At 40.8% G+C, this 27,310-nt stretch overlaps 1 protein-coding gene and 1 pseudogene across 1 annotated transcript; both read left to right on the top strand.

Moving 5' to 3' along the window:
• Positions 1 to 253: 253 nt before the first annotated feature.
• LOC139463380 (uncharacterized) lies at positions 254 to 25,333 on the top strand. Its single transcript, XM_071244638.1, has 14 exons — positions 254 to 322; positions 7,256 to 7,451; positions 9,454 to 9,599; positions 9,732 to 9,897; positions 11,853 to 11,992; positions 12,934 to 13,114; positions 14,492 to 14,646; positions 16,578 to 16,704; positions 17,875 to 17,999; positions 19,442 to 19,628; positions 21,715 to 21,863; positions 23,677 to 23,794; positions 24,574 to 24,695; positions 25,215 to 25,333. The coding sequence occupies exons 1-14, from the start codon at positions 304 to 306 to the stop codon at positions 25,250 to 25,252; spliced, it is 1,869 nt and encodes a 622-aa protein (XP_071100739.1). The 5' UTR covers positions 254 to 303; the 3' UTR covers positions 25,253 to 25,333.
• LOC139463379 (uncharacterized) lies at positions 3,298 to 4,572 on the top strand (annotated as a pseudogene).
• Positions 25,334 to 27,310: the final 1,977 nt, after the last annotated feature.

Here is a 27,310-nt window from a genome sequence, read left to right as displayed (position 1 = left end):
AATCTTAGACGTGACTTTAAACCCCATTTCACTTTACCTCACAGTTCCATTCCATACCTTTCATCGCATCTCAAACTTACACACCAACAATTCACACTAACGTTATATAATTTTTAAAAGGATTTCCTAGCGGTTGAAGCGTTAGCATCACACAAAATATATTAATATAATTCAAACGTGTCTGTACTTGTTTGACTGTGTATATGTAGACAGAGGGCACACGGTAGATCAGATAATATAAGGTGGTGATAAAGAACACAGGTCAGCTGGCTTCTATACATTCTATCTGAAGTAACGGTCAACATGTTCCTGGAATGTTTAGGTAAGTTTAAAATATGCTTGAATGTTTAAGTAATTTTAAAAACAGGCTGCACGTACTTCTAGTTATTCATGTTATCAGCGTCACCAGTGAACATGGGACCCTTACTGTGTATATTCATGGGATTAATACATGTCGTACATGCTCGGTCGCTCTACATAATGCCATTGGAGAAAGTAGACACATATGGTGTATATGTTACCTTTGGAAGGCCCCGTTCCAAAAGCGGTCGTAGCGCTACGACCTCCCGTAAGTCTATGGTAATGTATTGGAGTTACGATCATCTAAGCGCCAAGGTCTTTTTATGGAACGAGGCCCTGGTGTGTGTTTAAACTTTGCATAAGTACATGTGGATAGATTGGATAAGACCTATAATCTAACAGACGTGTGCTTTTTGAGTGTGACCGCAAAGGCATGGCCCTGGGAATGTAGCTGTTCGCCTTCAAAGGAGTGGCTCAAGTAATGCACTCACATTATCGTATATAAATTATATCATTGTCAAAAAGTCATTGTCAAAAAATGTGAACATTCCTGTCCGGCCCATTCTGCTCCCGACGATTGCTTTATTTAGAATGTTTTTTGTTCAGAGTAACCGTTTATATTTAATGTGTTTGATGTTGAATCAGAAAATGATGTCCTTTAAACAAGAATATTTGTCGGGGGAACAATATACGTCTTTATTCAAGTTTAGGGTATGAGAAAATGCCTGTCCATTTTCATCAACATAGTTTTTACTAGCTCAACTTAAGTATTAAAAATAACTTTTTGGAAATTATTTTACATCAGTGTGATATTTCATACACAGTGACTGAATTCATCACAAAATTGTGTAGATATTGTTTTGGGGCATATTGGATGTGAAATAAATGGTATAAGTAGTATGTCCATCAAACTACTTTCTCTCCTGTTACCAACAGCTAAGTACCATCATAAAACAATTTAGTCTCCCTAATTTGGAAGTGAGGCTAGTGTCATGCACACAAGCACTTCCTGTACACCCCATGGAAACTTATTTCTGGTCTTCTGGTTCCTGAAAGTCCATCTTTTATGCAGTCGTTGGTCTTACAGGTAAGTAGATCTTTTCTCAGGGTTCTCTACTGTTACCATCATATTTCTGGGTAATTAATAAAATATTCTTTTGAAACTGTTCACATAACTGGAGTTCTACTGTCTCTTCAATTTCCCCCCATTTTGGAGTTGCATATGGACCATCCATTTGTAATAAAGCATTTTTTTGTAATATATTTTCCCTCCTGTTACCATGGCTTTGGTAACAGGAAAGAAGAAAAAAAGTAACAAGAGAGAGCTTTCATGAAGCATGTACAAGAATTAAAAGCAACAGCTTTATTAAAAAAATACCCAGGCATAAGGCTGACTACACATTTTGCCAGTTTGAGAGTGAAATTTTGTTTTGGTTTAACAAGTTTAAACAAACTAGCAAACCTTGAACAATGTCTTTTGAAGATAACAGGAAGGAAAAAAATTGACAGGATAGAAATATTTTACAAATAAAATAGTTTCAAGTAAACTTATATAGTTTGTGGTGACAGGTTCATCATGGGTTAGTAGTAGTTTAATACAATGCATGTTGGTACAATTCAAGGGAAATTGTATGTTCCAATGTTGTGAAATTTGAACATATTACCAGCAACTTAATGTTAACTAGTAACAGCAGGGACGTAGTTAGGTAACAGGATGGAAATCCTTTGTCTATCAGATAATATTACAGGTGTATCTTATGCCCTGACTGTATTCCACTAATCAAAATTGTAGTTCTTATTGATAGGCCATGTTTGCCATAATTAAACAGGTCAAATTGAATATATGGTTTGAATAGGAAAACATGACACAACTTTTTGGTAATAGTAAAGAATCTGTCAAACAACAACATAATAGAGTGATGCTTTTTCCCCCACAGGAAACATGGCCATCTCAAAGGCAGAGAAGCAGCGCCGATATAGGGCAAGGCGAGATGCTGATACCATAAAAATACAATCTTACCTATCTAAAGAAAAGCAAAAGTATGAAAACGAAAATAAATGTGGAAAGAAAAAGTTGGTTCAGGACATGACTCCGAGAGAGCATAGAACGAGTAAAAGGAAATTGAGACTGTATAAACAATCAGTGAAACGAAGACAAAAAGAACTTCAAAGTCACTTAACACCCCCACAGTCACCAGACTGTGACCCTCTTGTCCATGAATCATGACAAAAACAGCAAGCAAGAAAGAAAAGGAACAGGGTTGAAAGCAAGTTTAAAAGAAAGTGTCTTTCAGCAACAACTACAACAGGAAAGGAAAAAGGCTGACATGTTCAGAAAGACAATCCCAGGTCCAAGACGAAAAAACTAAAATGAAGACTGTCCGTAAAACGTTTTTGTTCCACAATGTCCTCTTGAATCAGATGAAACAAAGCTACAAGTCTGGTAGAAAGCAACAAAATCAAATAACCAAAATGCTCAGGGGAAATATTCTCAGGAAATACAAACTGACAGTGCATGCTGAAAGACAAATTAGGTGTTTTGCTAGGAAAGGAAAAGGTTCTAAAGCAGGCAGTTTGTTACAGAGGTTAGAAAAGAGTATTCTTTCTCCGTGAGGATGTGACACGAATTACAACCGGAATGAAAACCACAGTCACAATACACAAAGTTAAACGACAGAAACGTTTAGTAAATGACACCATGGGTGAATCTGCTCAAGAAGTGTTGTTCTGAATCAGAAGACAAAATTAGTTACAAGACATTTACACGTGTGAGACCATTTTTGGTGATGGCTCCATCTGAAATGGATCGAAAAACGTGTTTATGTAAAAAATGTCAACTTGCTATCCAAAAAGCTACATGATCTCAATTTGATTCGTAGGTGTGGCCTGCAATTACTTGTGAAAAGCATTGCCTGTGACACAATGAACAAAACATGCATGTATGGCATCTGTGCGACATGTTCCGAAAGCAAAATCATAGAAAATGTCAATGACACAGTCTCTTGGATTCAGTGGAAGACTGTCAAGGAAAGTCGAACAATTCGAGGAAAAGTCAAAGACATTACCATCACCAAGAAACATACAGTACAGGGCACCATTGGAGATCTGGTGGACCAATTTCATGAACAATTTAGGAGATACCGGAAACATTCATACAACAGTTCTCCTATTATAAACACATTTGGGAGAACCTTAGTCACAATGAGTGTCTCCTCCACATTGATTTTGCCGAAAATTATGAAGGGTAACATGCGTCTGAAGTCCAAAGCATGCCCTTTGGTGCATGAAAAACTCTGATACCCCTACACACAGGTGCCTGGTTCATCAAGATCAAAGACAAACCAGAATGCACAACATTTACTACAGTGTCAGACTCTCTACAACATGGGCAGCTACCTGGTGCATCTCAGTCCAATTCTTACTGAAATAAGAGACAAGTATCCGCATATAGACTACATCCACTTTTTCAGTGATGGCCCATGTACCCTATATAGGCAAAAGGGGAACTTCTGTTCTCAAAGACTATCTTTGAAATGGGTTTTAAAGGTGGTGCGTGGAATTATCATGAACCGGGCCATGGGAAAGGAATACCTGATGGGATTGGTGGCACCTTGAAGAGAATGGCAGATTTGAGAGTAAGACATGGCAGAGTCATAATGTGAGCAAGTGCTTTGTCGACGAATTAGAAAGGGAAACATCCATCAAATTGTACCTGATAGAAGACGCAAATGCTGAAGAAACTAATCCAACACAACTACAGTTGAAGCCAATACCAGGGACTATGAGCCTTCATCAAATCACAGTCTTCTTCATTACAGAGATGTAAGCTGCAGCTGCTCAGTCAGAAAACCATGCAAGGGCCATGACGCAAAAGACTTTCTATTTGCACTGTCAAGACCAAGTACTAGTCAACATCCAACAAGGAAAAGAGTCAAAAGACCGAAAAAAGATTCACCAGAACAACACATTGATGCCACTACCTCTGATTTTGACTCAATTCTTGCAAAGTTAGAGGCTTGCTCAGATTTTACAAGAGGAATGCCGTGGGTTGGACTTAGAAGAAAAAGAAGGCCAGCCGGGGAGCGTGTTAGGCAACATCCTGACTGTGGATCAAAAGGCATTGGACGTGTACCCCAATGATATTCCTGGAGACAAGGTACTCTTCCCTACGATTGTCAGAGCTGATAGAGATTGTTTGCTTCCTCAGGCAGCATATTTGCCTATGGGCATGAAGACAGATCCAATTAAATCCGGGCTCGCATAGTTGTGGAACTAGTTCTACACAAGGATCTGTATTTGAATAGAGGTCCAGACAAAACATGATCTCACAAACATTTTTGCAATGTTTTCTGACAAGTATGTTCCTGGCATTGTTCTATCAAATGAGAAGATCAGGGCTATTTATGAACAAGAAGTTCTAGAAATCAGAAAACCAAGGACATTCATGGGTATCTGGCAGATACATGTTTCCACCAAATGCCTTTGTTCTCCATCTACCCAAAATTGGGTAATGCAAATGTCAGGAAATATTTGAATAGGCTTATTATGCCACGTGTTCAGAGAAAGTCTGCTATTGCCCACATAATGTGGAGCAGTACTCGAGCAGATACGAGACAACACCACGGTGCCCAATCACTTTGTATGTGTGTTACCAATCGAAATCCATGAAGATGATCAAGAACTTGAACAATCTGGAGAAGGACATGGCAAGGATCAGACAATTCAAAATTATGACAACAGAAAGAAACAAAAGCAGTGAACTGATGTTGGATTTTGAAATGCTAAGAGATGAAAGTGATTATGAAGTGAGGAGTGAAGAAAGCAAAGAGAGGGTTGATGTTGAGGATTATGATGTAAAGGATAAAGGAAGAAATGGGGAAGAATCAAAACAGTGTTGATGCTGAAAAGAGAGTTGGAAGGGAGGGGAGAGGATAAAATAGTAAACGTTGATGCTGGAGAAAAAATGAAGGAATGGGGAAAGGAAGAAGAACAGTTGAAAACGAAGAGAGAAATGGGAATGAAGGCAAGATAGTTGAAGATGGAGAGACAAATGAGTATTGAGGGGACAAGGGTGGTGAGATGGTTGAAGATGAAGAGAGAAAAGAGAATGGAGGAAGGGTAAAGAATATTGAGACAGTTGGTGGTGCAGAGAGAAATGAGACTGAAAGAGGAGTAAAGGGTGGAGAGAAAGTTGATGGGGAGAGAAATGAGACTGAAGGAAGAGTGAAGCATCAAGAGACAGATCATGATGAAGGGAAGAAATGTGGAGGAAGGAAGAGAAGAGAAAGCTGAAGTTTGGCTTAATTGTCAATATGAAACAAGACATAAATACAGAGTGGCTACTTCGAAAATATGTTGTAGTCTGGTACGATAAAATTTGCCATATCCAGGTATTGTTGAAGACATTGGAAACAGTGATGTTTATTGTGAGTGTATGCATAAGGTCGGGAGGAGAGCAAATTGTTACTTTGGGCCAGTTAAAATTAAAGATAAGTGTTGGTATAAGTTGGAAAATATCCTGGCCATTATACCACAACAAAAACAACTTGAGGGATCACACTCACACTTCTGCCCAGATCCCACACTTTTGGAAGAAATCACAGCTACATCGTAACTGTAAACTATTGAATTTCAGCAGTTACATATCGCAAGTTAGCTTTGTTGCTGATATATAGGTCCAAGAGCATTTATTTTTTGCTTACTTGACTGAATATGAATATATTGAAAATGAATACCAGTAACATCTCACATGTTTTGTCAAGATTATTTGAAGATTTTCCATCCTGTTATTTTTGTTCTATACTGTTACCACAGGACATAGTTATAGAAATATTCATAATTATTTGATAAAATAATGACCTTTTCCTTACTGTTACCTTATAGTGTTATCATTATATATAATTATATATATCATTACTACTACTACTACTACTACTACTGCTACTACTACTACTACTACTACTACTACTACTACTACCAATAATAATAACAACTAGCCTGACTGTGCCTGGATCACCCAAACCCTCTTTGCTGCATTTTTTATTTTAATCTGTATTAATAATAATAATAATAATAATAATAATAATAATGGAATTCTTTCCTCAAGTCCTTTTTCATTTTCATCATTCTGAGCTAGACTAGAATCCGAAACGGTGATAAATATAATGACTGTCACACCAGTATTGGTTCTGTTTGCATTTCCTGTCTCATTTAATGCAATAATGAGACTACAGGCAGGGGTTAGTGTAAGTACGCCCCACACAGTAGGGAGATGATTGGCATTGGTGCCCGATAACTAGGATTCACGGCAACACACCCAAACCATGGTTTCAAAATTGCTTTCAGAGACGAAAACACAATCATTGCTTTTAAATGAGTCAGTTGCATGTAACATACAACTAAGGGACTCCCATGGTTGCAATGAGGAATATGAACTAAGACTGCCCTGGTATCAGTAGCAGGCTGTTATTGTATTAATATATTAATATCCATTATGATTATATACCATAATTGTAGGCGCGATCGATACCATCACTGGAGGCGCGGTCGAAGAAACCGCTATTGTCCCAAAGGTTATAGGTGAGGTGAAATTGGGGTTTAACGTCGCGTAAATGATTATTGTAATTATATAGCGACGTGCATGCACGTTTGTGTGTGTGTGTGTGTGTGGGGTTGGGGGGGGGGGGGGGGGGGGGGGTGCTTGTAGTAGTGTGAGCCAAATGGGATACCATGCCGCAGTTAAACATGAATACCCCACTCCGACACAGTATACTGACTCCTTGTTTTAGCCCCTAAAGCCGAACGCCAGGCAGGGTAATAGCAAATACCATCTTATAACGTAACGCCCTACCACTATACGGTTCAGGAGGTGATAGATTAATAATATAACTAGAATTCTATTCAAAGCGGCCTTAAATAAAACACACTCTTTCACTCACTCACTCTTTCGTCTAAGTTTTCAGCAGTGTCCTGACACATACACTTGCCGACTCGTGTGCCGATCCTACCCAGTTCGTTGCTCAAAGCAAAAAATGTCTGACAGACAACAACATAACGTTTACTCTACCAAATGACATCAACGTAGCCGCTGACAACGTTGTGGAGACAATGAAGACGGTGTTGACACTGGCGGACCCAGCTACGATGTGCAGGTTGGTGACTCTGTTACACTCTGCTATACTTCTCTAACTCAGGAAATGTATGCATTTTAGGACATTACGAGAACCCGAAAAGGGTTGTTGAAAAGGCTTAAATTGTTTTGTCTTCCACACAGCTCATCCTGCCACGAGACTGGTCTTGGACCGAGTCAGTTCTTGTTTAAACATACAGTAAACTATGTTTATAACGAACGCGCTTATAACGAACTACGGTTATAACGAACTAAACATAGTGGTCCCTTTTAGTTCGTTATATCCGTAGTTTACTGTATCTAATCCAGTAGTTACACGGTACTGCGATGTATCTTCTCCAAGGAATGTTGTAAAATCTAGCATTGAATTCGCTTCATATTAATGTGTATTGTTCTTAGTACAAACTATTAAACCATTTGTCATTTGTATGGAATACTGCAAGGGACAAAGCTGGCGTTCTCTCGATCTCGCACTTTCGCACTTTTAGCAAATTCAGCTTGTTCCTACGAGAACGCGAGAATGTCCCTTACTGTATTCCATAATTTATAATTTGTATTGCAATATGTTTGCTTGTGTAGCTCGGGGTAACACCATCATTCTTATCATTAGGGAAATATTTTCATAACTTGATCATGGCATGAAGCAAAGTACTGAATATATAACCGAGGTGATAGAAAAACCCCGAAGTCACTCAGATGTACTATGAACAACGTCGCCTTGCGTGAGTGAGTGAGATGGGTTTAACGCCGCTTTTAACAGTATTCCAGTTATATCACTGCGTGTCACCTTGATGTTGGAGGAAAGCCCAAAGTGATGCACGTCAGAGACGTTTGCCACTATTGTGAAACCCACAAGAACGGATATGGTACTGACAAACCTAGAAACATAATCAGGTGAACCGTGATTCGAACCCACAATCATAGGTTTCTGGTGCGCCTAAGGGACAAAACTCTGCACAGCGATTTGTGGCGCCTTAGACGACTTCAGTGTTTCACTCATGTCACGGTGTGGCAGGTTAATGTGGCAGGACAGTCTCGCTGTGTTGCTGATATAGACGTTTACCACAATGGTAAAAACCCACGCGTAAGAGGCGACTAACGGGATCGGGTGGTCAGGCTTGCTGACGTGGTTGATGCATGTCATCGTATCCCAATTACGTGGATCGATGCTCATGATATTAATGACTGGATTGTCTGGTCCAGATTTAAGGAGGTTGTGCTTCACCCCCACAAGTCGAAATCACATCTACACTGTGATTGTCTGGTCCAGACTCGATTATTTACAGACAGCCGTCATATTGCTGGACTATTGCTGAGTGCGGCGTTAAACAACAAACCAACCAACCAACCAAAAACCCAGGGGGACGGGCACGGTACTGACAAACCAGCATACCCGTGGATTTTCAGGGAAAGATTACAGGCCCCAAGCAAGGGGCGACTTAATAGATCGGGTGATCAGACTCCCTGACTTGGTTAACTGCATGTCTCCGTATCCCAAGTGTGTAGATCGCTGGATTGTCTGGTCCAGACTCGTTTTTTTTTTACAGACCGACGTCATATAGCGGAAATATTGCTGAATACGGCGTTAAACACTAACGCCAGTCAATAAATCTTGTCGAATCTGAGACCTTTAGATCACCTGATTGTCTGGTCTAGACTCGTTTATTTACAGACCGCCGTCATACAGCTGGAATATTGTGTGTGGCGTTAAACAAACACACAAACCAGTACCTGGATCCCATATTAGCAGCTTTGGCCTGTTTGTATAGACCAGTAAAAGGCGACTAACGGAATCGGGTGGTCAGACTCGCTGAATTGGTTGATGCATGTCATCGTATCCCAAATGCATGGATCAATGCTCATGATGTCAATCACTGGATTGTCTGGTCGAGACTCGATTATTTACAGACCGCCGTCATATAACTGGAATATTGCGGAGTGCGGCGTTAAACAACAACCAACCAACCATCAGTTTATAGAGGTTTCGTCTCAAGCTCATTGCCATCTGTTTACATACCCGACAGCAACCTTGACGCGTGGGGCAAGGCTCTAGAGTGTGTGGTCAGCCTGGGGGGACAGTGTCCGAGTGTAGGGGGAGGAACCACAGACTCTGGCCAGAAACTTGATGAACTCAAGAAAATTCAACAGGAGGCATGTTTCAATCTAAAACGTAAGTATTGAACACCTGAAGCTGCTCTGAGGATGGCTGGTTTTTCAAAAAGGAACATGAAACATAATTTATAACTTATCCCTTGCTTGTATGTATCCACGTTTCCGACACTAATTGCCTGTTGGTTTGTAGAAGCTGGCTCTGTGATGATTGTCCCTACTGGGCGACATATATATCAGCAAAGGGGCGGCACCCTGAGACTTGCTTGTGCAGGTGTGGGTCTTGGGGGTGGAACTGATGCTCCTGTCTACCAGTGGAAGGACACGCATCGACACGACATCAACGTGACGCAGGGCAGGTAATGACACGTGGCGAACACAACACAGGGCAACTAATGACACGTGGCGAACAGAAAACAGTGTAGGTAATGACACGTGGCGAACACAACACAGGGTAGGTAATGACACGTGGCGAACAGAAAACAGGGCAGGTAATGACACGTGGCGAACACAACACAGGGTAGGTAATGACACGTGGCGAACAGAAAACAGGGCAGGTAATGACACGTGGCGAACACAACACAGGGCAGGTAATGACACGTGGCGAACACAAAACAGTGTAGGTAATGACACGTGGCGAACACAAAACAGTGTAGGTAATGACACGTGGCGAACACAAAACAGTGTAGGTAATGACACGTGGTGAACACAAAACAGTGTAGGTAATGACACGTGGCGAACACAAAACAGTGTAGGTAATGACACGTGGCGAACACAACACAGGGCAGGTAATGACACGTGGCGAACACAAAACAGTGTAGGTAATGACACGTGGCGAACACAAAACAGTGTAGGTAATGACACGTGGCGAACACAACACAGGGCAGGTAATGACACGTGGCGAACACAACACAGCGCAGGTAATGACACGTGGCGAACACAAAACAGTGTAGGTAATGACACGTGGCGAACACAACACAGGGCAGGTAATGACACGTGGCGAACACAAAACAGTGTAGGTAATGACACGTGGCGAACACAAAACAGTGTAGGTAATGACACGTGGCGAACACAACACAGGGCAGGTAATCACACGTGGCGAACACAACACAGCGCAGGTAATGACACGTCTCAACCACGTGTCACAACCGTACAACGCGTCACAACACAGGGCAGGTAATCACACGTGGCAAACAGAAAACAGGGCAGGCAATGACACGTAGCGAACACAACACAGGGGAGGTAAAGACACGTAGCCAATATGACACAGGGCAGGAAACGGCTGGGCATGAGATATTCTTCATTAACAGGTGTTTGTCATTGCACGTTTCCAACACTTAAGTTTAATTTATGAAACAGAAAATGAAACATCTTTAGTTTGCGATCAGTACCTTTATTTGTTGCTAATCAACCGTCAAATATCAACATATCCATATGCGTACAGTTTAATTAATACTTCATTACACCTATTACACGTAGTATTTAGGGAATGGAGTTTCTGTCACTGTAGCTAGATATGTAGATTTAAGGCTTAGTTTCTGAAAACATTTAAGTTTTGATAGAAACATGCAACAACATCCCCTTGAGATGGGAGTTTCAATCTATCTATCTATCTATCTATCTATCTATCTGTCTATCTATCTATCTATCATCTATCTATCTATGTACATATACCATCTATCTAGATGTTTGACTGATTGGCTATCTATCTATCTATCTATATATCTATCTATATATCTATCCTACCATCCATCAATCCATACATCCATCCATCCAAAAATGTATCCATCCATCCACCCATCTATCTATCTATCTATCTATCTATCTATCTATCTATCTATCTATCTATCTATCTACCTACATAAACCCATCTATCTATTTGTTTGACTGATTGGCTATCTATCTATCTATCTATCTATCTGTCTGTCTGTCTGTCAGTCTGTCTACATATACCTATCTATCTATTAATGTTTAACTGATTGGCGCATTATGTCTAAAGAATACGTGCATCAATGACTTATTACTTATCAACTCCCAATCCCCAACCCGTTCAGGGATAACACGCCATCTTAACGCGCATACCTTTACAACAACTACGACAAAGCATGTACCTTTAGGTCCATACTGTTGATCCAGGTTAATGTAAAAGAGCTCGTTATTTCTCAGCCATTGATAATGTAACAGCATTACAGAAAATACATTAAAGACTATTACGAGACGATCAGTTATGTTAGTTTTGGTTAATGTACTCATTAATGTACTTCCTTTTGCAGTAAAATGCATTTGATGCTAGATTTAGTTTCATATGTTTAAGGGTTCATGTTATCAACATGGGGACATCATCCATCCTCGTCATCAACAACATACAGGGGAGTGATGAGGGCACTTACTTGTGCACGGCATCGTCAACGAAGACATCACATGCCACGGCCTATACCGCAGCCAGGGTTTATGGTAATGTAACCAAGTTCTCAGTGTTTAATTGTACATTACTCCTTTGGCATGGATCGTGCACTATTGACTCCTTTTTCACTGAATGGTCATGCAAGGGTAGGTGGTCTTCATGACAGTATCAACTTTGTCACATACAACTACAAACGCTTTATTAGCCTTCCGGGGGCATGGGTGGCGCCGTGATTCGCTGTGCAGAGTTGCGTCCCTTGGGCATGCCAGGAACCTATGATTATGGGTTCGAATCCAGGTTCGCCCCGAATATGTTTCTAGGTTTGTCAGCACCATACCCGTGCTCCAGGGTTTCACCGAAGTGGTAAATGTCGGAGACCTGCATGACTTCGGTCTTTCCCCCTACATTAAGCTGACACACCATGATATAACTGGAATACTGTTAAAAGCGGCGTTAAACCCAACTCACTCACTCACACACTTATTAGCCTTCCGGGTCGTTAACATAGATTTGCATTATACGTCATTTGTTCGTGATGGTTTGAGATTATGATAAACTAACTACCGCATATACGTACCTTGAAATGTAGATACAAACCCACATTATTATAAGGTGTTTTATTAATTATTTGGTTTACCTATTCGCAGTTGGAACGTATCCTAAACTGTGAAGGAAAATAGCTTTAAAAACTCAGGTTTTAGTCTTTAAGCTTAATATATTTTCCGTAATGACAAAAACAATTGCAAAGTTGGCAGGCCAATGCAGGAAGTGAAGTGACATCTCGTTTCTCCAAATCGACAATTATTGTCCGATATCAAAATTGGAAACACAAATGAATAAATATTAGAGACGTTACCCTTTGCCAAATCATAAGAAATCTCTGCTAATAGCAAAGTCCACTGGACATATTCGACGATGTCATAAACCCGGTGATAAGAGGTATGGTCCTAGGAAACTGTCTGAAAGCATTTGCACGAATCCTGTTTTACAGATGCATTTCATGTCTCCAATGTCGACTGCAACGACCCCGCCAACTACAATGCTGCGTTCGATGAGTGTGCTCACTATTACAACATCACGGGGTTGACCTTCTCTAAACCGTCGGGCGCACCGGATTTAGTTACCAACAACGCTAATGTGTTCTTTACCCAGGATATTCAGAAGATGTGCAGGTCACTTCCCAACTCCATATTTTGACATTTTAAGCCACTGTGTCACACCACACTTCAATATTTTAAGGTGTTTATAAACATATCACCTTATTGCCCTATATTGCATTAGGTTCCTGACAACCTCGGGTAAGCCTGGTAACCCATTCGTGAACAACTCGTGTTATTCCGGAACAAGCCGAATAGCGACTCGTGCCCCTTTCGTGGCCATTTTTGCGACTGGGTTCCGTCTAAGCGCGAACGGGATCAGCCAGCAGAATTATCAACCCATTGCGCAATGATTTACGTATATTTCCCTATGTCATATATATTCCAGATGATATTGAAAACACATCGAGACTTACAGTATTATACAGTGTGATTGAAAACATTTACCTGCGTATATTTTTAAATGCAAGACATAAGTAAAGTAAAAAATTATTCCTCCGGGATTATTTGAAGTCATACGCGCAATCTGATTGGTTTGTCGTGTTTTCGCGCATAACATTCATCGATAGGGGACGAGACGTCTTGCAGGTTACGGAAAGGGGCGAGCTTTGACGAATGCCTAGTAACTAGCTCATCTTCCAAACCTAGGTTTGAAGCGGGCCTCCTCCAAACCGAGGTTTTGAAATGGTTCACTTTTAAACCGGCTTTGAGGTTTTACGTTTCAATTGTTATACGCAGGTACAGTTAACGTTTAATGAACTTTGCTCTTAATATCAACACAATTTTGTTTGATGATTGGTTAAAAGTCACAAAATATTCTACATGAAAATTCCATGACGTGAATCGAACATGCAACCTCTCATATTATGATAAGTTTATAACCCACTGTTTTCTCACTGAGCAACCGGGGTAGGTGATGAGAAGTTATTCAATTTTACATGTCATGACTACAGATGGTTCATGTTGCACGTGTTTTTTCTCTCACACGCTTTGTTCGAATTCCTTTTATACATCGACACACTGTATTATGTCACTGTTAAAATGAATGCAATATTATGACATTTATAAAACCAGACAATCTTTTGGTACGTCTTCGTGATAGAGCATCTGTCCGGAAAGCGGAAGGTCGGTGGTTCGATCCCCGATCGCGTCATACCCCAAAAAACGTTCAAAGATGGTACTTATTGTTACCCTGCCTGGCGTTCAGCATTAAGCGGATAAAACACGGACTGGTTGGCTCAGGGTCAATATACTGTGTCTGAGTGGGGCATTCGTGTTAAACTAAAGCATGATTCGGCATTAGTCTGGACAAGTACAAGCAGCCACACACACACATGCGCACGTCCATGCACATCGCTATGTAACTAAGTGCTCAAGTTGCTCATGCTAATGAAATACATGAATGATATCGATTTTGATAAAGCTACTAACAACAATTTGGTCTCCTTTCAGTAACCCTACGCCATACAACCAGGCGGCACGATGTGTCATGGCAGTGTCATACAAGTGTTTGACAAGTAACGCTATTCCACACATTGCGGACTTCGTCCACACTGGCAACGATGTAGTCGAGGGAATGGAGGCTATATGCTCCGCTTACGTTGCTGGTAAAGTCCTGAGTGATGGTGTTCCATTAAATGCTTTTCTATTTTGCGAGCACCAGGTGCCATATTGTCATACTGATTAGTTGGGCATGGTTCTCTCTGTTCCCTTACTGGGTGGCGGGGTAGCCAAGTTGTTAAAGCGTTCGCTCTTCACGCCGAAGGCCGGGGTTCGATTCCGTAGGTACTATTTGAGAAGCTATTTCACCATACTCACTCACTATGTTCCCTTGCTGTTTTTGTTTTTTGTTTCGACTACGATGATATGTGTGTGGTGAGAATAATATACTACATGTGAACAGATCGGAGATTTATGCCGAGTTTTAGGCACTATATTTAATTTATTATGCGTTACACAGCACATTTGTTTTATTCAAGATATATATGAAACACAGGCACACTACGTCATATACCATAATCGCTTACATTGTGACAAATTTTCGGATTTCAAATACAGACAAATAAAACATGAATGTCTGCTTCCTATTGTTGACGTATATCGGCAGTTTTACAGGTTACTGTCACCATTTGTTGAAGGTCAGCCATATGTATGACGTTAAAACACAGAGATTGATGGCCATGTTTACGTGTGAAATATGTATGTCGTTAGATTACAGATAGTAACGGTCATGTTTACGTGTGAACTATGCATGACGCTAACAAACAGAGGGTGCTGGAAATGTTTACGTTTGAAATATGTATGTCGTTAGATTACAGATAGTAACGGCCATGTTTACGTGTGAACTATGCATGACGCTAACAAACAGAGGGTGCTGGCAATGTTTACGTGTGAAATATGTATGTCGTTAGATTACAGATAGTAACGGCCATGTTAACTTGTGAAATATGTATGACGTTAAAACACAGAGATTGATGGCCATTTTTACGTGTGAAATATGTATGACGTTAATACAAAGAGAATGACGACCATGTGTGCCTGTGAAATATGTATAACGTGAAAACACAGAAAGTGATGGCTATGTTTACCTTTGAAATGTGTATGACGTTAAAGCACCGAGTGACTGACATGATTACGTGTGAAATATGAATGTGATGTTAACACACAGATAGTAACGGCCATGTTTACGTGTGAAATATGTATGACGTTAAAACACAGAGATTGATGGCCATTTTTACGTGTGAAATGTGTATGACGTTAAAACACAGAAAGTGACGGCAATGTTTATGTGTGAAATATGTGTGACGTTAAAACACAGAGGGTGAGAGCTATGTTTATGTGTGAAATATGTATGACGTTAAAACACAGAAAGTAACGACAATGTTTATGTGTGAAATATGTGTGACGTTAAAACACAGAAAGTAACGGCAATGTTTATGTGTGAAATATGTATGACGTTAAAACACGGAAAGTAACGGCAATGTTTATGTGTGAAATATGTATGACGTTATAACACAGAAAGTAACGGCAATGTTTATGTGTGAAATATGTATAACGTTAAAACACGGAAAGTAACGGCAATGTTTATGTGTGAAATATGTATGACGTTATAACACAGATAGTAACGGCCATGTTTACGTGTGAAATATGTATGACGTTAAAACACAGAGATTGATGGCCATTTTTACGTGCGAAATATGTATGACGTTAAAACACAGAAAGTGACGGCAATGTTTATGTGTGAAATATGTGTGACGTTAAAACACAGAGGGTGAGAGCTATGTTTATGTGTGAAATATGTATGACGTTAAAACACAGAAAGTAACGACAATGTTTATGTGTGAAATATGTGTGACGTTAAAACACAGAAAGTAACGGCAATGTTTATGTGTGAAATATGTATGACGTTAAAACACGGAAAGTAACGGCAATGTTTATGTGTGAAATATGTATGACGTTATAACACAGAAAGTAACGGCAATGCTTATGTGTGAAATATGTATGTCGTTAAATGGTGACGGCTTTGTTTGCAACCTAGGTTCCTACAACGACAGCTGTGTGAATTCTGCAAAGGACGATCTGGCTCAGTGTAACATTTTAGAATACGCAAACTGGTCCACGAAACTCGACAAATCATATGGCGAAGCGAAGGCAGTGATGTGCAGGTATCACAATGTTTAATTATAGAGTGCTCTGTTGTCTTCAGCTAGATGACATACCGTGCATCGCCAACTTCACCTTTCACCTGATCCTCAAACACTCGACTATTAACCCTTTTCCACTCAACCCTTAACAATCTTCCACTCAAACCTCAACCCTTTTCCACTCAATCCTTAACCCTTTCCACTCAACCCTTAACCCTCTTCCACCTGACCCTAAACCCTTTTCCACCTGACTCCTCTCGACTATTAACCCTTTTCCACTCAACCCTTAACCATCTTCCACTCAACCCTTAACCCTCTTCCACTCAACCCTTAACCCTCTTCCACGTGGGTACAATGTGTGAAGCCCATTTATGGTGTCCTCCGACGTGACATTGCTGAAATATTGCTAAAAGCAGCGTAAAAATATACTCACTTACTCACTCTTCCACCGACCCCTAACCCTCTTCCTCTCGAGCATCCTAACCCTCTTCCATCCGACACTCTTCCACCCGACTATTATTAACCCTGTTTCACCCGACGCTCTTCCATCCGACTCTTAACCCACTACCAACTCGACCATTAACCCTCTTCCACTCGATTATTAACCCTTTTTCACTCGAGCATCTTCCACATGTATAATACTGCAGCATCCTTAACAAAATTGAGGCAGTATAGTCTCATGTTTGTTTGTTTGTTGTTTAACGCCGCACTCAGCAATATTCCAGCTATATGACGGCGGTCTGTAAATAATCGAGTCTGGACCAGACAATCCAGTGATTTACATCATGAGCAGTATAGTCTTATTTGTATTTTTTTGTTTAACGCCGCACTCAGCAATATTCCAGCTATATGACGGCGGTTGTAAATAATCCTGTCTGGACCAGAAAATCCAGTGATTGACAATATGAGCAGTATAGTCTTATGATTGTTTATTGCTACGTTCACGTTTGAACAGTTGTAATGGACATACCCTTTTGTTATGATTAATATGATCTCTCTATGGAGATGCATTTATATATTTTTTCACATCTAGTTTTATCAAGAATTATGTGATTTTCACTATAATTACATAATATTTATAATTGTTTAAATAGTTTTTGCTTAAACCAAATAATGGTTCTTTTTAGAGTAAGTTTCTACACATGAGACTGTTCAATTTAAAAACTTAACACATTGCCTTGTATTCTTCAGGATATACGGCACCGCTTTAGACTGCGCGGAGAAATTCCTTCAGGTATGCACACCAAAGATGCACACTGTTGAGGCGTTTAAAGCCGCCTACAGAGCCATGGAACCTAGTCAGTGTGCCACAGATAGTAAGTTGATTGGTCGGTTTGTTCTTTTACACCGCACTCAGCAATATTCCAACTATATGACGGCGGTCTGCAAAAAATCGAGTCTGGACCAGACAATCCAAGTGAAAATGTCATAGCGATGTGCGGGGGTGAGGCACAACCGCCTTACATCACATCTAGTGTGGTGATGGTATTGAAACGCAGGTGCAAGTGTATTGCTCTCATATAGCGACATGGATGCATGTTTGTGTGTATGTGTATCCGGACTAATGGCAATCTCGCCCTTATTATAGTACATGTACCTTGAGAAAGAATTTTATGGAATGTTATGAATAACAACTTGATACAGACACCTTTCCAGACTCCTTCTTGATACTTTATCAGATGAATTAATTCACCTGATGAGTAAGTAAGTTGGGTTTAACGCCGCTTCGAACATTATTCAAGCTTAATGTGGGAGGAAAGCCCGAAGTGAAGCAGGTCTCAGGCGTTTACCACTCTGGTGAAACCTACGAGTATGGCGCTGACAAACCTAGAAACATAATCGGGGCAAATCATGATCAGGCGTGCCAAAAGGTCGCAACTCTTTACAGGATATTGCAGCGCCTTAGACAATTGGGCCACCCGTGTAGTGAGTGAGTGAGTGAGTTGGATGTAACGCCGCTTTTAACAGTATTCCAGTTATATCGCGGCGTGTCAGCTTAATTTGGGAGGAAAGCCCGAAGTGATGCAGGTCTCAGACGTTTACCACTTCGGTGAAACCCATGAGCACGGGTATGGTGCTGACAAATCTAGAAACATAATCGGGGCGAACCGGGATTCGAACCCACAATCACAGGTTTCTGGCGTGCCCAAGCTTCTAAATGCTAATAATAGGTTTTAGAAATACATGTTTTGATTGAAGTGTTTCCAATCTCATTAAAATCAGATTTTAGTTTTCGCTACCGCTAACCAAAGATCTGAGGACATCCCATTACGGCTCACGTCAGAACGACCTTTCACGAACATTGACCAACCAATGAAATGACTGACAAGAAATCGACATTTGCCAATCAGAAGGCTGCTTTCTCGAGCTTTACGGCATTAGCTTCAAACTGGCGATTACGCTTCGAAACATATTTTGACGTATTCTCGATTAAAAATATAAAACTGACCAAAACAACATTCTGGAATGGCTTATAGATGGCCTAGATTGTATGGATATGATCAAAACCCCGTAACTGTCGTTCGGAATACCCTCTGTTACATATTTCGAGGTTGCATGATTAGAAAACACATTCTGACTGCCACTTTCAGGATCTATTAAGCGCCGCTCTGATTGGTTGGATGAAAGGTCGTTCAGACGTGACCCGTAATGGGATGTCCTCAGATCTTTGTTTAGCGGTAGCGAGAACTAAGATCTGATTTTAATGGGATTGAAGTGTTTCAATGGTACATGCGAGGTGTGTGTATTTGATGGACAGATGGCCAACCAGGTGCAGTGACCGACTCTCGGGTGTGTTTCCACTCAGCTGATCTCCATGCCCAGTACAGACAATGCTTTAATAAAGGAAATTACAGCATAACACTCCCTGCCTTCATCACCGAGATGGAGATGACTTACACCATCCCAGCATTGGTCGTTCTCCAGACACCAGCAGATACTTGCAGGTAATGTGTGAGTGAGTTTAGTTTGACCTCGCTGTGTGCAGTGTTCCACTTTTATTACAGTTTAATTTGGGAAGTAATCCCAAAAGCCCATAATCATAACGAATTGCTAAGACCAAGGTATGGTACATGTTAAATATAGAAGGGTTCTATAATAGTGTATAGAAAAGGGAAACATGGGTAGACTAGGGAGTCTGTTTACTTACTAAAATCTCTCTCTCTCTCTCTCTCTCTCTCTCTCTCTCTCTCTCTCTCTCGCTCTCTCTCTCTCTCTTCCCGTCTTCCTTCCTTCCTCCTTTTCCCTGTCTGCCCCCTTATCTCATTCCCTCCCCCTTCTTCCCCGCTCTCTTCCTTTCTTCCTCCTTCTCTCCCTCCCTCCTTTCAACCGCTCTCGCCCACAGCTGCATGACGCCTGTATTTTATCAAGTCTATACAATCCAGTGATTGATATTGTGAACAACGATCCACGCTCGATGACGCACTAATCAAACAAACGAATAACACAATGTACAATGATTATGATAAAAACATGACAGCTGGGATGAACTATGTAAGAGATGTGACAGGGCTGGTAGACGCGTCAGATGGAGAAGCAGTAGCTGGTTGTCGCTGTAGATGAACCACACATTCCACAAGCGTATATATATACTTCAGCAAAGTAATCATCACATTAGGCAGGGATGAAAGTTTTAAAAGCGTCTTCTAAACGATGATATGGCCAAAGTATTGTCACGTAATGGGCGCCGTTCTACAAACCAGTCGTAACGCTAAGACGATCCCATATTGTGATGTATTATGCCTGAAAGTGAGATTGACCAATCAGAAAGCAGATCTACTAACCCGATTTGGGCACGTATACCGTCAGTAAAAATTCAAGATGGTTGTTACTGACCTCATATGACACCGTATACCGTTAGTAACAGCCATTTTGGATTTTCTAACACCGACCTCACTCTCACATATTTCACCTGAAAATTCTGGTACAGAAATGATATATTCGACACTGTTTTGAGCTTTAATATCATTAATTGTGATGTGCAGATACATTAATTTGTTAAGAAACCACGTTCGTGATATTATACATAAAATATATAGAGAAAACACGGAGGTCACTGATTTTCAAATATCAACGTCATATATATCTATATAGGATGACGTCACAAACATGACGACATGACGTCACAAACGTGACGCCAATGACATCATATAGCAATTGAATAGATAGCAGCCCGTCTGCTTTCAAGTTATAGTGGCCCGCAGATTGCTGATTACATGCGGGTATTTTCAATGACAATTCTATCCATTTTAGCTATAATACTTGTTTAAACGTTCACATATAGTGCATTATATCTTCCGTTGTTAACGTCTGTGTTATTATTAAAGCGTTGTATCGGAAACATATGTACCGGTCCTGTCATTTATACCGGTTGTAAGTGTCAAGTTGGCATTTTGACATGACATGTGCGATAAAGATACCAAATTGTGTGAACCTTTTGGCATAAGAAATTCGTTAAGGTGTCTTTAGTTGCCGTATACGGTGTCATATTAGGTTAGCGGAAACATATTGGGCGAGGCCTGAGCTATTTTGTATCTTTATCGTATATGTCGTGTCAAAATGAAAACTTGACACTTACAACTGTTGACGTTAAGGGCAAAAGGGAGACTACTCTTCAAACCTTAGAGGCCAAACCTTGTTGACAATTTTAACTGTCATATTTATTAATAAAGGCACGAACATGATCTAAAAAAGATAAACGTCCTTGCACATCACGATTAATGACATAAAAACACAAAGCCGAATATAAAATTTCCGTACCAGAATTTTCAGGTGAAATATGTGAGGTGGTTGCTGGAATATCCAAAATGGCGGTTACTGCCGGAATACGGCCTCATATGGGATCAGTAACAACTACTTGGATTTTTACTGACGGTATACGGGCTCATGTGGGGTCAGGAGTTCTGCTCTCTGATTGGTCAATCTCACTTGGGGAGCATAATAACTAATATTATACTTACGACAGTCGTAGCGCTACGATCGCGTTGAGAATCAGGGCCCTGAGCTGTAACCAAGACTTAGTACATTTTTCAGCGATACAGCTCCCTTGAAGGTCGCAGCTCAGTGCGTGAGTGACATCAGCAGATCCTGCCTCTTTCACAACTGGTACAATCTCATATACCAAATCCCTCAACTGAAAGACGTGGAAGCAGCCATCCAGTACAAATGTACTCATATCGCAGGTTGGGCATTGACTGTATGTTTCAAATACATGTATCGATATTATGAGCAAAGATTCACGTCGTCGGGGTTCGATGACACGCTATCAACCAAGTCACCGAGCCTGACGACCCGATCCATTAAGTCAGCCCCTTCTCCCAGGGACTCACATTGTCCCCCATTGCAACCGATGTCCTAGTCCTGCACCATGACCGTGGAATATATTTATTTTATGAAAAAATAATAATCTAGATATGCATACAAAAGCAAGTCTAGCCAGCTCAAGCTAGCTCTGAAATCAGCATGCATAGGGAATTTTTGTAATTTTTAGAGTCAAGAAGGATATTGTGTAATATAAGATTTCAGAGACTAAATGTTAGTCTACCGATGTCCATTTGAGTCAATATTGCTGTCTTATGGGGTCTAATTTGATCTAAAATAAAGATACCGCGGGTACCGCTACCAAGGTGGAATCTGATGTATGTTTCCAAAATTCTTTACTAGAACTAAAGTCAATAATAACTTGTTTCTCGGGGACATTTTATAATTTATTTATTGAAAAGAAAAGTTCTGAGGGAGGAACACTTTTTCCTTTTTCTTTTACCAAGGAACACAACAGGACACGCATTGGACTCTTTAATGCAATATCAGTGACGAGTGCGTTCATGTGCAGTAAACTACGTTTATAACGAACACGCTTATAACGAACTGACGGATATAACGAACTTACCTTTTTATCCCAACTTTTTTGTAGTTATGCTGTATGTATGCTTATAACGAACTACGGTTATAACGAACTAAAATAAGTGGTCCCTTTGAGTTCGTTATAACCGTAGTTTACTGTATAACAGAATCGTTTTCATATAACGCGGAAAATTGAAACAATATTTATTTAATGGCAATGGTATTGACGGAGGCACAGTATTTAAAGTCACGCCCGATGCCACAGGAACTAAAGTTGAATCAAAAAATTGTAATGTACAAATGTTACATGTGTAGAGAGACAGTAAACTGGAACCATATAACGCAGCGTGTAATGAATCAACATCTCTTGGTATTTTGATTTAAGCTCCAGGTGGTCAATATCCTTAAAAGCACCTTTGAGCAAATCAAATTAGGAAATTGTCTGTGCTTTGTGTTTACGTAGCTTATGGGTTAGAAAAAATGGCCTTGTGGTTGATAAAAAAAGAAAAGCAAAGGATATTTTATTAGGCAAATCAATGGATAATTCACGTTGTGATATGACGGATGGGACTTTTAAAGGGAAAGTAAACCTTGTTTTTATACATGTCTTTTACATGTCTAGGGAGAATTGCAAGATGGTTGCTAGGTTATATCGACAAACTGTGTAGGAAGGTGAGGCAGTCGAGTGTCGTCTTTCCATCGTAACGCCAAATGTCTGGGTTCGATTCCCCCATGTGTTTTGTTAATGCATCATATGTGAACCTTTTGTGTTCCTTGTCGTGGTATTGCTTGAATGTTTCTAAAACTCATACATGTTATTCCTTATTCTTATTGGGGGCACGGGTGGCCCAGTCGTCTAAGTCGTCGCGATACGCTGTGCAGAGTTGCGTCCCTTGGGCACGACAGAAACCTATGATTGTGGGTTCGAATCCTGGTTCCCCCCGATCATGTTTCTAGGTTTGTCAGCACCATACCCGTGCTCGTTGGTTTCACCGAAGTGGTAAACGTCTGAGACCTGCATCACTTCGGGATTTCCTCCCACATTCAGCTGACTCGCCGTGATATAACTGTAATACTTTAAAAAAAGCGGCGTTAAACCCAACTCACTTACTCACCTTATTCATTGTATTGAACATTTGTGTGTGTTTTCAGATTATGACGCCACATGCGCTCCACCAAATTCCCCCAAGGTGTTCCAGTGTGCTTGGCAAAAAATGGCAAATGAATTTAACTTGGTTTACCAACGCAACATGCAAGCTATGTTTTGTAGGCGAGTCACTAAATCTTTTTTTTAATTATTTTAGACTATATCTATGTTCGTATCTCTTTGAGCAGGCAAACAGACATTCTCTTATTTTAACAGCATTAATAAAGTTAAGCCAACAACATCAAAGTTGGTACCTTGATAAGATTAATGTGTTGATTACAAGGCCCTTGCTGCAGTAGTGGCGGTGGCACGTGCACAGATCGCAAATAAGGTGAAGTTAAGCAACGTTGGTCTCGGAGAGTAGTTGGATGGGTGACCGCGTTCGGCAGCTTGACTCTTCAGAGTTTCTAGAGCTTCGGTCCTGCCCAACACTGAAGGACAAGTACCACATGTGGTGTCTCCTTATTTAAGTGACTTTGTTCAAAATGTGCCTCTGTTCACCCAGCAGTGAGTGGGTACCCAGTAGGATGAGATGGTAACCTTCTAGCGCCTCACGGGCAGCTTGGGTTGTATACTCCCCAGGAAGCTGAGAATGAAAATCGAGTGCCCACTGTTCCATTGACCGGGGTAATAATAGTGTAGCGCTATGAGCATCCACTTGGTGAATGGAATCTGCCGCATTATAAATGCACTTTTTACTTATTATAAGTAGTACATGTAATTGCCTTGAAAGAGGACATGCTTACCCTTTTTATAAACACCTGGTGTCGTCACTGATTTCCTGTGATCTATTGAAATATTTTTTTACAGCTATTTTCCCTTTTACGTATAATGGAATCATTTGCGGATAATCGAGACTGGTTATTCTCTTGCGTTGACGTATACATATTAATATTTTGTAGAATGCGGGAGCATATCGACGAGTGTGTCCAGACCGCCTTGCCGGCATGTCCAGCTTCGTCCAGGGAGACGTTTCTCAACGTCAACAACATCCTCTCACCTACACAGAACGTCTGTCAGAAATGTACGGACACGGGAACTATAGTTGCATAGTATTCACACTGAAACCTGCTTTCCGCCCCGTTCAACTCTGAAACGACTGAAATCGTTGTGCAGAGTTGCGTCCCTTGGGCGTCCAAAATACCTCCCGCCGTGCGTCCGAATCGCCCTGAATATATTTCTAGGTTTGTCAGTGCCAGTTGTTTACTAAATTCCAGCATATGTTACGATATGCTTGTTCCAAAATGAAAAATCTGTCCCTCGAATTGTAGACCGTCTCCATGGAATAGTGGATAGAACGCGTGTCCTGAAGGTCGTGGATGTGATCCCCGGCCGCGTCGTACCAAAAGACGTTAAGATATGGTACTTGGTGTTACCCTGACTAACACACTCACTCACACACACACGCGCGCGCACACACACGTGCATGCACGTCGCTATACAAATGCAATAATCTTGAACACGTTAAACACTTGTAAAGTGGGTAAGGATGAATTATATTAGTACATGTGCAGCAGACTAAAAGGTCCGCTTTCTGTTTCAGTTGGCCATGCCGTGGCAGTATCTAACATCATTGGGTAGAGTAGTTAGTGCAACGGTTTTCTTGAGACGAGAAAATATGTAAAACACATGTTCTGCCTTCCAATAAATAATGTCTTGCCTTCGTTCACTTAAGTTGTACTGACGGTCACCGTGGTTCCAGGTCAGACGGCATAATAAACTAATGGGCAAAGGAAAGTATACACCCATGTATTGTTTGTTTGTTTGTTGTTTAATGCCACACTCAGCAATATTCCAGCTATATGACGGCGGTCTGTAAATACTCGAGGCTAGACCAGACAATCCAGTGATTAATATCATGGGCATCGATCCACGCAGATGGGATCGATGACATACATCAACCAACACAGGCCTGCCTGGTCCGAATGTGACCAGCAAAGCATTACATCCTCAACCTGAGTTGTTTAGGTTTAACGCCGTTTGAACAGTTTTCCTGTTATATCATGGCGTGTCAGCTTGACGCGAGAGGAAGACCCAAAGTAATGCTGACTTTTACCACTTTGGTGAAACCCACGAGCACAGGTATGGTGCTGACATATTAGTAATATCAAAATAACATAATGAAAACTGAGACAGAAGATCCAAAGGTTTCAGGGCACAATTAAATAAAAGGACATTTCAGTTAACATTGTAACTGTGACACTGCAGAGCGTGTGGGTTCTGTTTGTTGTTTTACGCCGCACTCAGCAATATTCCAGCTATAAGACGGCGGTCTGTAAAATAATCGAGTCTGGACCAGACAATATAGTTATCACGAACATCAATCCACGCAATTGGGATACAATGGCATCAACCAAGCCAGCGAACGTGACCAGCCGATCCCGTTTGTCGCGCGCTCGGTATTAAAGGAATAGAACAAGGACGGGTCGGATTCAGTATACTGTCCTGAATTGGGTATCCATTTTAAACTGCGGCATGTTATCTCAGTGGGTTCGCGCTGTCAAAGCCGTCTATGCTTGTCGTAAGAGGCGACAAACGGGGTCAGGTGACCAGACGTGCGGACTCGTATCCCAATTGCGTAGCTCTGGATTTACAGATCGACATCATATAGCTGGAATATTGCTGAGTGCGGCGTTAAACAACACACAAACACAATCTCACAAAGAATTGACACATATCTTCGGAAATTATCATTTATATATAGTTGACCTCCTCTAATGACAATCCAACAGGTTTAGAGAGGTGCGCCTGTCCGTTATCATACAGCAGAAAACCAAGCTATACATGCATGTGTGCACATGACAGACTGTTGTATATTTTATCAGGGTTCCGCTATCTAATAATATTTATAAGAATAGGTTTAAGCTATGATCTGTCAGAGGTCAACTGTTCTTGGTGACGTGCGTGGAAATGGTCCAGATTGTCTCTTGCTTTGTAAGTAAGTAGACGATCAAATCACTTATATTTACCCACATCTGGGACAAAAGCGTTTCCTGTACATCGTACCCACTTCAGCTTTCAAGCATTGATTGTATCCCTGCACAAGTGGGACTGACAAAGAACATAAATTTACGTATATACGTCAATGTCCACCCAACAACATACATCACTCGCATGTACGGGCCTACGCACAGTAGCAAAGAAGTCATATGAATAATATTGAATGACAAATATAAATATCACTATCTCATTTTTATGAAAATTAAAAGAAAACAAATTTCATGCAAAGGTGTTTACCTGAACAAGAATGATCGTGGCTTTCGTGGCAAGTGGAAAGACTTGCAGGCTTTCCTCCAACATTAAACTGACATGCCGTGATATAACTGGAATACTGTTCAAAGCGGGGTTATAAAACCAAACTCACTCACTCACTATAAGTGAAAAATGCCAAGGCATATGATGTATCTATGCCATGGTGGAACAATGTAACAATGACGTTACGACTTAACTTTCAGTTTTCGGCAGCATATTCGCACGAATTAGGTTTGGTATTCCGTGTCCGGATCCCGCCCAGTTTGTTGCTGAAAACGCACAATGTCTGACAGACAACAATATAACGTTTACTCTACCAAATGGCGTCAACGTAACGGCTGACAACGTTGTGGAAACGTTGACGACGGTGTTGACTTTGGCGGACCC

The sequence above is a fragment of the Haliotis cracherodii genome, unplaced genomic scaffold, assembly GCF_022045235.1.
Source record: "Haliotis cracherodii isolate W230 unplaced genomic scaffold, xgHalCrac1.p SCAF_16, whole genome shotgun sequence".
NCBI lineage: Eukaryota > Metazoa > Mollusca > Gastropoda > Lepetellida > Haliotidae > Haliotis > Haliotis cracherodii.
This window is presented reverse-complemented; position numbering and strand designations above follow the sequence as displayed.

What these genes read in the sequence shown, in the direction of transcription:
- LOC139463380 (XM_071244638.1), top strand. An exon ending in GACCCAGCTACGATGTGCAG is followed by an intron (nt 7,452 to 9,453) that starts GTTGGTGACTCT and finishes CATACCCGACAG; the next exon opens with CAACCTTGACGCGTGGGGCA. An exon ending in ACACCAGCAGATACTTGCAG is followed by an intron (nt 19,629 to 21,714) that starts GTAATGTGTGAG and finishes TACATTTTTCAG; the next exon opens with CGATACAGCTCCCTTGAAGG.